The 12,560-nt window shown below is 40.7% G+C and overlaps 1 protein-coding gene across 6 annotated transcripts in view; it reads left to right on the top strand.

Moving 5' to 3' along the window:
- ABCC5 (ATP binding cassette subfamily C member 5) overlaps positions 1-12,560 on the top strand; it is a 69,265-nt gene that overhangs the window by 47,713 nt on the left and 8,992 nt on the right. For 5 of the 6 annotated variants that reach the window (XM_020813514.3, XM_020813510.3, XM_078389740.1 and 2 more), the window contains 10 exons: positions 188-260; positions 1,648-1,851; positions 2,615-2,758; positions 4,038-4,140; positions 4,711-4,895; positions 8,962-9,108; positions 9,604-9,733; positions 10,218-10,371; positions 10,634-10,762; positions 11,058-11,244. In XM_020813514.3, the coding sequence (XP_020669173.3) occupies positions 188-260; positions 1,648-1,851; positions 2,615-2,758; positions 4,038-4,140; positions 4,711-4,895; positions 8,962-9,108; positions 9,604-9,733; positions 10,218-10,371; positions 10,634-10,762; positions 11,058-11,244 (1,456 nt within the window). The remainder of the gene's footprint in view (positions 1-187; positions 261-1,647; positions 1,852-2,614; positions 2,759-4,037; positions 4,141-4,710; positions 4,896-8,961; positions 9,109-9,603; positions 9,734-10,217; positions 10,372-10,633; positions 10,763-11,057; positions 11,245-12,560) is intronic. The other variant, XM_072996306.2, reaches the window with a different exon arrangement.

Here is a 12,560-nt window from a genome sequence, read left to right as displayed (position 1 = left end):
TCTGGGACTGAACACCTTTCCTTTAAAAAGGACACATGAATGTAACGTGTGTTCGAATTTTATTTATTCAATTAGATAAGTCCCATTTCCCATGGATGGTTGAAATAATACAAAGGAGTTATTGTTCCTTTGAATTTAACACCAGGGATTGCTGCTATTGTTGACTGCCTTTACATTTCCTCTCCAGATACAACACTGTGTTAAATGACTGCTGTCTCAGACCTGATTTGGCGATATTACCTAATGGGGACCTGACAGAGGTAAGACTCTTTTTTTGAGAGGATTGTTTCAGTATTCTGAAAGGATCATTTTAATAGTCTGGAAGCCTGAGAGGAGTTTTTTAAATTGATTGTTGTGCTCTGTTGTTTTTGATGTGTTTATATTACTGATTTTATTTACTGTTTTAATATAATAGTTGTTTAATTCTTTTTAAATATTGGCATAATTATTGTTTTTCACTTTGAAAGATTGTCATTTTTTTTATGTAGGCCACCTGGGGTCCTTTTAAGGAGAAAGGCAGGGCAAAAATATTTTAAGTGAATAAATAAATAAAAAATAAACATATACAGAAAGATAAGGGCCGGACATGTTTTAGAACTGGTGAAGCTTTTTTCTTACATGTGAAAAACTTTCTTAAATTTTGTAGTGTCCTAAGTTTCGTATCAAACTCTTAAAAAATAAAAGCAAAGCAAAAGCAAAGCGTGCTGCTTATATACTGCCCCATAGCGCTTCAAGCACTCTCTGGGCGGTTTATAATTTAATTATGCAGGCTACACATTGCCCCCCCCCCCAGCGAGCTGGGTACTCATTTTACCGACCTCGGAAGGATAGAAGGCTGAGTCAACCTTGAGCCGGCTACCTGGGATTTGAACCCCAGGTCGTGAGCACAGTTTTAGCTGCAGTACAGCGGTTTAACCACTGCTCCACGAGTTGTTCATCTGGTCATATTTTACTGATAAAGTTCGTTATGGATCTCCTAATAATGTGTAGTGATCAGTGATCAGGCTCCATTCTGGTCACAGCTCAGGCACATGTATTGCTCTAAGTATTAAATTTCTGATACCTGTGACTCACATACCTGACATCTGCCTGTATAAGGCTAAGACAAAATAAAAATAAAGAAAACAAAACCCCATATAAATAGACAGTGGTGGTAAATGGTGCCTTTAGTAAAACCTCTCTCTTGAAATGACGCTCATGAACCTACTGGCTCTTCAGATCTTTTTGATTGTAATTACTGCTTTTAAATAAATAGTTGCTTCTCTTACAAACTGGATGGCACTTCAAAATTTTAAGAAGTTTCAGTTAATTTTATGTTACAGTTCATTGCTGTGCCCCAAATCATTGTAGGACACTAGAACAACTTAATCATTGTAGGACACTAGGACAGTTTCCTCGGCTTAGATTGTCCAGTCTGAATGTAGGAAACCTATTTTAAAGTCCTGCTTATTCATAAAGCTCGCTGATTAGACCTATACTGGACTGAATAAAAAATGACATACCCATCTCTCAGTCCTGTTGTGTAGCTTAAAATATTGTTCTGAGCTTTTGAGGGGAATCAGAAAACACATGGGTAGCAAATAAGGCCCCATGTCTTGCCTTCAGTGGTACAAAAAGAAATGTTTTAATTGAGCATATTCAATATAGATTGGTGAGCGAGGTGCCAACCTGAGTGGGGGGCAGCGCCAGAGGATCAGTCTTGCTCGAGCTCTGTACAGCGACAAGCATATTTACATCCTTGACGACCCTCTCAGTGCCTTGGACGCTCATGTCGGAAACCACATCTTCAACAGTGCAATACGGAAGCACCTGAAGTCAAAGACGGTTCTCTTTGTTACACATCAGCTCCAGGTACAATCAAGGTCCTCTGTCAGCCTACTTATATATATATGTGGAACAGGAGAGGGGAAATGAGTTTGTGTGATAGTAGTTCTGCTCTTAGAGTAATAACGAAAACAATCTTACAACTCTAGAGCTAGACTTGATGATCCCTATGGATTATCGAGTCCGGCCCCTATCAGGGAGGATCAGTGGGGAATTGAACTCTCAACCTCTGGCCCTGTGGCCAGATAACCTGCACTACTGAGCTATCTATAAACTGGATAGTCCAGTTTACCTATTGGGACAAGGAAAACATGAGTTGGTTTTACTCGAAGAACATCTCTCTCTTCGTGTAACTTAGAGAGAAAGGTCGCGAAGGGCCTAAATGCAAAAATAAAAGAGTATAGCAAGAATGTGAATAACTGCAGCTGTCTTTACGATGGGAGTGGAGATTGTGCTGGAAAAAGGAACCAAGCATGAGTGGCCTGTAGAGGTCATAGAGGTTCTTCCATTTAGAGGGAATACTTTCATAGCTAGGTCTTTTTAGCTTAGAAAAGGGAATAGTTTGTAAAAGCAGGAAAGGTGTGAATGGGAAGAAATTGTTTTCCAAACAAGAGCACGGGGGTTTTCCAAGAGAGCAGACTGGAAATGTGATGAAGGGGAAAATATGCACCATTGTGTGATGTGTAATCAGTAGCACAGTACTGCGATGCCACTAGAATGATAAAAATGAAAAATGAGATTTTAGGCCCATCACATGATAAGTCTTCCGCTCCCTGTCGCCGGTATTCAGTATCTTGTGGATTGTGATGAAGTGATCTTCATGAAAGAGGGTTGTATCACCGAGAGGGGAAGCCATGAGGATCTGATGAATCTGAATGGTGATTATGCAGCCATTTTTAACAGCCTGCAGCTGGGAGACACACCACATATTGAGGTAATTAACCCATTCGTACTGTTTCTCTGCCGCGATTCTATCTTGTAAGAAACATTCAAAGCTGTATACAGGTTACAAACCCCTCCCCCTGAAAAAACCTCCCCCAAGACCAAAGAGAAATGACAATGGATGTAAATTGTTCTTATAATGAATAAACATCTTTAATGTTTTAAAAGTAATTTTTAAGCAAATAGACATTTAGTATATAAACATACAATTGTCAGCAGATTAACTCTGTCATCTTGCATTGCATCCGTCTGTCAAGTGGGCTGCTTGAAACATCCATGTTTCTGTGTGCTTTGAGAAAAGTCACCAGAATGGAGGCTCGGTGAGCTACCTTTGGAAATGTAGAAGATTCCACAGCAGAGAAGCCTATTGCTTGTATACTCTGTAATAACTGACAATGATTTGGGTTGACCTAAGGGAATATATGACAACAGAGGATCATTCCTCTTCAGGGCAGACAGTTTTATTCGACAGCATTTTGATTTGCCGGTCAATTTTATCATGCGGTGAAATAATTTTATTTTTGGGGTTTTGGCTAAGGCAAATACAGTAAGGCCCCAAGTGAGAACAAAAGTATAACAATCACTTCTCAATACCTAAGGAAAACAGGGGGCAAAATATTCTGGTGTAGTTGTGCAGGTGTAACTTGACATCACACCTGCAATAACTGCAAAAGTGGCACCAAGATGGAAACGCTCTCCATGAAGCATTTCTGCCAGTGGGTTGTGCAGCAGCGGCAGTGGAAAAAGCAGGAGCAATTGTGCCACTGACTTGCACAATTCCCTGTTGCTGGGTGTAGTGCCTGGCACATTTATGGAAGTCCGATTTTGTTGTACTGCCTGCACAATCAGGCTCTGTCGAATAAACCAAGATCAGAACAAGGCAGCAAAGGAGCACATTTTTGCGAATCCAAATTTAGCAAAACAGATCACTCTGGATTCTTTAAAATCTATCCTGATTTCTTGTTAGTTTTCACAGCTTGAGTGCTGAAAGATGTGTGAATAGTGTCTCTGTTATGCCATCCATAGTACCTATGGGAATCAAGTATTCCTTGCTTTCACTTAAAGCTAGTGAAGCTTCTCCTAAAGATGCTGTGAAACTGCAGCTGCAAGCAGCTGGGCAGCCTTTGTAGGGCTTGTAAGGGAGAACATACCTGTTTCTGTGATTCTAACCAGACCTGCCCTCCTTTTTTCAATTATATGTACAGTATGGCTGCTCCTGTTCCTATGTTCAAATAGGTCTCAATCCTCCCGTCGCTCCCTTTTCCCCCCAGGTTAACATAAAGAAGACCACAAACATTTCACTGAAGAAGCACCCAGATAAAGGGTCCAAATCAGGATCTGTGAAGAAAGAGAAGGTGGTGAAGAAAGAAGAAGGTACTGATTCCAATCAGGAAAAATACATGGACTTCCCTGTAGCCCATGCCTCTGTGCTATTGTCTCTTGGTGCTGGGAAACAGAGGGACCTGGGTTAAAACCAATCTGATGCATTGCATTTTTATTTAGTTCATTTCCTGATGGTTTTCACTATGTTGACCACCTGGTTTCAAGTATTGATGGTCCATCATGGCCTTTGTTTACATGCTGTGGTTCCGTAAGCTCTTCTTTGTCACAGAGGTGTTCACCAATTAAGGCTGTGCATCTATGCCTGAAAGTTTCTGTTGCACTAGCAGACTTGTTGTGAACACCTTAACGAAGGGTTTTGCAGTGCGATCTTAGAATCAACCTGACAATTTGTATGAACTGTACTTACACGTAAAACTTGTAATAGAACCTAATTCCAGCCCATTAAAATGTTCTTATTTGTTTGTTTCTGCTACTTATGAGAATGAATATTGTCAGGGAAACCTATATGGTGATGATACAGAAACAGTATACTTCAAGGTCTTTGGATCTTTTTTATCAGTCTACTCTCACACACCCCTTATCTGTATTTGTGTGCTTTAGGCCAACTCATACAAGTGGAAGATAAAGGGAAAGGTTCTGTCCCTTGGTCGGCTTATGGTGTATATATCAAGGCAGCTGGAGGCCCCATTGCGTTTCTCATCATTATGACACTGTTCATATTGAATGTGGGCAGTACTGCATTCAGCAATTGGTGGCTAAGTTACTGGATCAAACAAGGCAGCGGGGTAAGAGCATTTGTCTTTTTGAATTGTTGGTGAGTCAAGAAAACATTGCCTTCATGGAACTGGTTGGAATTAGTATACGGGTGCCATATTTCTGATCAAAGGAGCAGGAGATAGTGTTGCGAGGCAAGTCATGATATTAGTGCACAGAAACAGTCCTTTTGTAGGACAACATTTAAATATTGTGGAAAATCTTAAGGCTGAAAAATATGTGTACAGTGGTGCCTCGCAAGACGATTAATCCGCAAGACAATTGGTTTTTGCGATCGCTGTTGCGCTTTGCAGGACGATGTTTTCTATGGACGATTTTTCCATTGGAACGCATTAAATAGATTTCAATGCATTCCAATGGGGAACCGCATTTCGCAAGACAGTGTTTTTCGTGGAACGAATTAACATCGTCTTGCGAGGCACCACTGTACATTAAAAAGAGGGCTATTCAGCAGTGCATGGATTTTGAACTCTCAAGATACCTGTCTGTAGTACATCAGTGCATCATACACTATTTGTTCCACTGCCCCTTTTTCTTTCCTACTCTTCAGCTGAAAAGTGAAGCGCCGTGCTGTCCTGAACAGACTTAGTATCCTTTGATTTGTGAAGCTGAGCACAGGGCTAGACCTGGTGAGAAGTCTGGTAATAGACAAGGCCTATTTAGAACCCAGGCAATGCTGGAGGTCGCCAGCTAAGAGGAGGAAAGATTCCTGGCTGAAACTCTGCTTGCCCCTCAGTTGCCAGGACTGGGCAGGATGGACAAATGGTCAAATTCAGTGGTCCCCAACCTCGAGCCTCCAGATGTTCTTGGACTACAACTCCCAGAAGCCTTTTCACCACCACCTCTACTGGACAGGATTTCTGGGAGTTGAAGTCCAAGAACATCTGGAGGCCCAAGGCTGGGGACCACTGATCTAACTTGTTCTAAAGCAGGCTCTTCCATCCCTTCGCCAGCCACCGCTCATCTGACATGAAACTAGGTTGTGCTGTTTCTTTCTCAGACCCTGCTTTGGGACACTCTCTCAGCAGGAGGCACCAGCGGTAAGAAGATGTCAAGGAAGACTATAAGGCTTCCATGCCACTGTCTCACATGGTGTGTCTGAGAGGGAGCAGCATATCCTTTGTTGAAAATTGACTGCCTCCTTGATAGGTGGGGATGGCAGCTGGCTAATGACTGTGATGTTGGATTCACTGCTGTGGTCTAGCCGCAGCCCCATTTAAAAAGCTTGTAACATATTTGAAGCACAGTAAGACAATATAAGGAATATGTGTTTCAGCTAATGGATAATGACAAAAATCTAGTATGTATTTTATTCATTCATTCATTCATTCAACTTCTGTACCACCCATCTGGCTACAACGCCACTCCGGGTGGTTTACAATTTTTTTTTAAAAGACACAAAATAAAGACTTCATCAAATTACAATCTGTCAGTGGTGGATATAAACTCAAAATTAAGCAAAATCAAACACAAATCAAAATAGAAATAAAAAATAAAGCATATACTGTAAAATAAAACCAACATAGACATATTATAGTTAAGAGGTAAGATGGCAGAACAGTATGTAGATAACCTTTTAAAAAATGCTGACGTATTCTGAGGGATTTTTCACTCTGCTTGTTGGTACATTAGTCAGTTTCAGGCAGCATATTCCCCCATATTCCAGTCGACCTAGATTAATGCTGAGCCAGTTCAAAAGAAGCTGGAATCAAAGCCTTCAGCATTTAATATATATCATTAATGTATAACAACTAATGTATAATTGCCTTAATGCTTGAGGAGCCTTTGACCTATTTTGAACATGCATTAGTAGTTTCTTGCTTGCAAGATTTAGAAGACAACTTGGATAACAAACTTTATCCGCAGAACTGGTTAAGCAGTTCTTAACTCTGAACTACAGAATCAAACAACTCTTCCTCAAAAAAGTTATGTTGACAAACATTGTTGTATATACTTTGAATAAGACCATATTGTATTTAGCAGTAAAAAGCAGGGCGAGGTTTTGTGGATTGCAGTCCGGTTCTTCACACAGAGGGAGCAAAATTTGGGGCAAAGGTTTATTTGCAGTGTAGATGGTAGTTGTAGGAGCTGGGACGAAATGTAGGGAAGAGATTATGGCTATAGGATCAAGTGGAATAACAGTTTCATGTGAGCTCTGTGGATGAACTTAGATCACACATAAAACAACAGAGAAAATATGGAACAGGCTAATCCCAATTTCTATTTAATACACTATAGAAAAATAAGACTACAGGGCTTATAGGAAGGCATAAGCAAGATTGATTTGAATCAACTTTGCCTTTTGGACCACATGAGCAGCTCATTTGAAGATGCTGTCCATCCGTGGAAAAATGAACTTATCACGGTGAAGTCCGTAGTTATAATAAAAAAAGGACTTTCTATTAGAATTAATAGTTTTTACCTATGACAGTTGTGATTTATCCTTACCATAGAGAAATATTGGAATTAGTAGATTGGCAGTTCCCGAATTGTAAACGTGAACAAACACATGTAAACAACACAAGTGTTCTTTGTATTTAAAAAAGGTGCTTGAGGGATGTAAAGTTAAAGACGGAAGCACCCAGCAGTTAAATGAAATACCAACTACACAGACGTAGTCTCATTTTTTAAAAAGATGGACATCTTAAGTTGGAGACTAAAAAGGAGAGACTAGCAGAGACTTTCTGTAGGAAGAGGATTGCAGGAAAAAATAGCAGCTGAGAGTATCTAAGATGTGTCTATGTGGTGAGGAGACAACGTTTATGAAGTAAGACCTTGTGCCCATCCACCAAAGGACTGTCTGCTCCAGCAAGAGATGCATCTCTATGATCCCTTCAAGTGGCAAAGGGATGATTCTTAAGAGAGGTCAACCTGCAAGGCATGTGCTCTACCAGTGAGCTGTGGCTTCAATTCTAGGGGAGGCCCTTGAGCCACTGCGTTCCAGTGCATGACTGGAAAGAATCAGGGGCGTTTTGTTGTGAAAATGGCGGCTTTGACCAGTATACCAAAGGGCCGGTGAGGGATACTACAAAAACTTGGCATTTATAAAATCTTTGCAAACATTCACAGCACTGACATGCATTATGTTAATTTCTTTATGCATAATTTATTAATATGCATTATGTTAATAGAATACTTAAAAGGGTCACAGTAAGATTTAGGCCAGCATCATTGTTCCCATTGTCTATTGTGTAGGTTATTTTCATTTACTAGAAAGATGATGAAGTAGCTCTTTGGTGGGAGAAAAGGGGACTGAGCTGCTAGTGATGACTTGTAAGATGAGTTTAGAGCTAGTAATCAAACTATTAATAACTATTTCTAGGAAAGCTTTGATACGTGAGCAGTCCAGGTGGCTGAGAGACAGACAGCGCTTGTTGCTCCACTATTTAGAAAGAGCTAGGAAAAAGAATCGAGAATGAAACCTCTGTAAGTCTAATAACATATACAAGGGGAAATGTTCTTCAGGATATTGTAAGCCATAATAACTTTATCCAAGAGAAGTTAGCCTTATCATCATGTTTGAAGATTTAAAACAGTTCCATTTGGTTAGTCGGTCTAAATAATGATCCTGAAGTGGAACTGCAAACATTTGCTAGATTTTCCTGAGCTGAAAAATCTGCCAACTTTTATCAACAGAGTTGTATCAGCTTAGAAAATCATTTGTTATTGAAGTGCAACTTTGAGAGGGAATGAGTAATCATTGGAGTGCCCTGGTAGTCTTTTCCTGCCTTTGTAATCTCTTAAGAATTTTGCCTATATTTCATATACGTCCGTAATTTTAAAATTGTGGAGCACACTGATAATGAATAAAGATCTCCATGAGAAATTCAAGATCTATGTTTGATTAGATGGAAGGCTTATTGAGTGGCTATGAAAAACTCCTCGCTTTATTAAATATTCAGGGAAAAATAAGAATATAATATTGGCTGAAGACTATCAGCTGACAGTGTGAAATTGGACTTGATGGCCTTGTAGGCCCCTTCCAACTTCACTTTTCTATGATTCGGTGATATGATTTTATGGGCAAACTTGTATCATGTTTCTGTCTTATATAACGTCTTGGTTCTTGTTTACTAGAACTCCACCTTGATGCTGGGAAATGAAACAGTTATAAGCAGCAGCATGAAGGATAATCCTCATATGCGTTACTATGCTGGTATCTATGCACTCTCCATGGGTGTCATGCTGATTCTGAAGGCTGTGCGTGGGGTGGTTTTTGTCAAGGTAGGTGCTGTGTCCAAGGCGTGAGTTACCGTATTTTTCCATGTATAAGACGCCCCCACTTTTCTAATCCAAAATTAAGAAATCTAAGTGGGGCTTAGCAAGTGTAGGGGGAAAGGGATCAAAGCACTGCAGGATAGCTTTGATCCCTGCTTTCCCTTCCACTTGTTTTTGTTCTCTCCTCAGCTTACTTCAGTGTATAGGACAACCCTCAATTTTTAGTCTAAAGATTTTAGACAAAAGTATAGTCTTATACACGGAAAAATACGTATTTCAGTGATTGATCAAAAGGTTTCCTTGGGCTGTTCCTTTGCACAGTCTGCTATTTCTCTTGGAATTTTACTTCTTGTCTAGAGACGGCAATATCCTGGCCTCTTCTTTTGAGAGAAGTTGGTGAGGAAATCAATGATGGTTTATGAAGCTGCATTAGAAACTTGCAACTGCTTGTGTCCCACATCCCGGCTTGATTCCAGTCATCTCACTTTCCTGTTCTTCCAGGGAACATTGCGAGCGTCTTCCAGGCTCCATGACGAGCTATTCCGACGAATTCTTCGTAGCCCTATGAAATTTTTTGACACAACACCTACAGGGAGGGTTCTCAATCGGTTCTCCAAAGATATGGATGAAGGTAATTGTTCTTGTTTAATGATTCTATTTTAATACCCATGATCAGGAAAAAAAAACACCCTCCTACAAGAGCCAGTTTAAAGTACAGGAGAAACACTCAATATGTGTTATTTTCATTCCTTGCAACTATACTTAGAATAGGATTTTGCAGACAACAGTTCAGATCACATGCAATCCATGTTGCAATAAATAGAAATATGCGTACATTGGAGTGGTACAGTCTGAGGAGGCACCTCTCATAGGCTTTTTCAGCCTGCTGTTTTTTGTTCTAGGGGCAGAATCGCACAAATTGCAAAAGTGTATGGGGTGGTTAAGATCCTTGCTATTTCTATTCCCGGCATAGAAGCAGAATCTGAATTCCTGAAAGGGAGTTTAACTAGGAGTGTTTATTTTGTTGCATGCATATAGACTATTAGCCAACTGGGTCAGAACTTCTGTGTTTCATTTCCTACGTGAAGACCACCATCTCTGTCCATCTCTTCCAGTTGATGTCCGTCTGCCATTTCAAGCTGAAATGTTCATACAGAACGTCATCCTGGTGTTCTTCTGTGTGGGAGTTATCTCAGGTGTCTTCCCATGGTTCCTAATGGCAGTTGGGCCTCTTGTCGTCCTTTTTACAATCCTCCATGTTGTCTCTAGGTAAAGAGCTGTTACTGGTTTAGAGATATTTTTTGGTCACATTTAGAGATGGACCTGAACCACTGAACTGGGGGTTCGTGCTGGTTTGTCCTTTAGCCGAAAAGGTGTTCGGTGCTTCCCTGCCACACCTCCTCTGGCTACTGCCTCTGAGCAGGAGGACACGGTGCTGGGAATCACTGAACATGTGGTCTACCAGTGTCGTGATCTGAACCTTTTGCAGCGTCATTTTTCTCAAGCCTGTTGAATTCCCTTTTGTCTGTAGGGTCTTCATTCGAGAGTTGAAGCGCCTGGACAATATTACACAATCTCCATTCCTTTCACACATCACATCAAGCATACAAGGCCTGTCTACAATCCATGCCTACAATAAAGGGCAAGAATTCCTTCATAGGTCAGTGCCTCTTCCTTAGAATACAGTGTTGGTTTGATGCTGGGGTTCAGATTCTATCTGCTGTAATTGGGCGGTGGTCAGATTATAAGGCAAGATACCGGAAGGTATACCAAGAGGGTACATGAGATACATTCTTCTAGATGGTGTCGAACTGCAACTTCCATCCACCCTAGGGAGCATAGCCAGTGGTGGGGAAGGCTGGGCGGGGGCAGTGGATTGCATCCCATCAACATCTGGAGGACTGCACTGTGCTTGGTTAGCATTTCTGTTACTAGACATTTTGTCTCCCTTCTAGATATCAAGAACTGCTAGACAACAACCAGGCACCACTCTATTTATTCAGCTGTGCAATGCGTTGGTTAGCGGTCAGATTGGACATCGTCAGCATTGTCCTCATCACAACCACCGGCTTAATGATTGTCCTCATGCATGGAAAGATCCCCCCTGCCTATGCAGGGCTAGCCATCTCCTATGCAGTTCAGGTGAGGGCTTCCCGACTCGGATTTTTGAGCTCTGTGGCAAGCAAGAATGTTGTAATTGTTTTAACAGCAGAAGCTATGCTGTTTAGCTCTGTATTAGACGATTTTAACTGTCTGCCTTCTGCTATCTTCTGTGTCTGTTTGATATCTGAGATGCTGATTTAGTTGTTATGATGTCATATTTATGAGCATTCTTTGTGGGGGGGAAGGGGAGCAGCTGCCAGTAATAAAACATTAATATGTTTTCTGCAAGGAAGAGTAAATGTTAGCTTAGAGGAAAAGATTAATAAGATTATGGGCAGAAGGATCTGTTCTGTTTGCTGGAAGGAAACTCTGAAGGCAGAAAGGATCCCGGATTTATTTCTGAAAAAAATGCAATTTCTACTGACATAATTGGCCTTATGTGGCAGGACTTGCAGCACAAGAATTTTAGCCTATATGTGTAGTATAAAGCACTCTGTCTTAGTGCTTTACATAAATATTAGTTACTTAATTAATCGCAACAAGAATGGAAAAGGTTGGGTTTTAGAATATAGCCAATCCCTTCTATAAATAAATGAAATAAATAAATGTAAATGAATGAATGAATGAATGTAAATTTTATCTATCTATCTATCTGTCTATCTGTCTATCTATCTACCTATCTACCTATCTACCTACCTACCTACCTACCTACCTACCTACCTACCTATCTACCTATCTATCTATCTATCTATCTATCTATCTATCTATCTATCTATCTATCTATCTATCTATCTATCTATCTATCTATCTATCTATCTATCTATCTATCATAAAATAAAATAAAAAATGAATATAAATCATGTCCTCACCTAAAAAACTAGTGTTGGATTGTGTCCTAACAAAATGTTTCCATTACAGTATTCAACTATGTAGCAAACTACATAGTTAATGCTACTGTATGCATTGTATCAATGGTCCCCAAACTTTTTAACACCGCAGACCAGTTGGGGAAGGCAGGGCACCCTGTGTGCATGCGCAAAGGGGCAGCGATGCATGCTTATGCAGGCACGAAGGAGCAGGGGTGCTCACACAGTCGCACGCAGGCGCAAAGGGCGGGGGCACTTGCACACAGGCGCAAAGGGGCTTGCGGGGGGAGAGTGCATGTGGGGGGAGTAGTAGATCTGTCTCTGCAGCCCGGTCCAACCCAGGCCACAGACCGTGCATTGTATTATGTTGTTTTATGGCAAATTGTTCATTAGTGTGATGCATTGGCACTGATGTGGAGTACACATCTAGGCAGTGAACAAGTAAACTAATAAAAGCATGGAGCTGAGTTGAAGTACAGAGGGCTCAAT

This window comes from Pogona vitticeps, chromosome 3 (assembly GCF_051106095.1).
Source record: "Pogona vitticeps strain Pit_001003342236 chromosome 3, PviZW2.1, whole genome shotgun sequence".
In the NCBI taxonomy this organism is placed as follows: Eukaryota; Metazoa; Chordata; class Lepidosauria; order Squamata; family Agamidae; genus Pogona; species Pogona vitticeps.
This window is presented reverse-complemented; position numbering and strand designations above follow the sequence as displayed.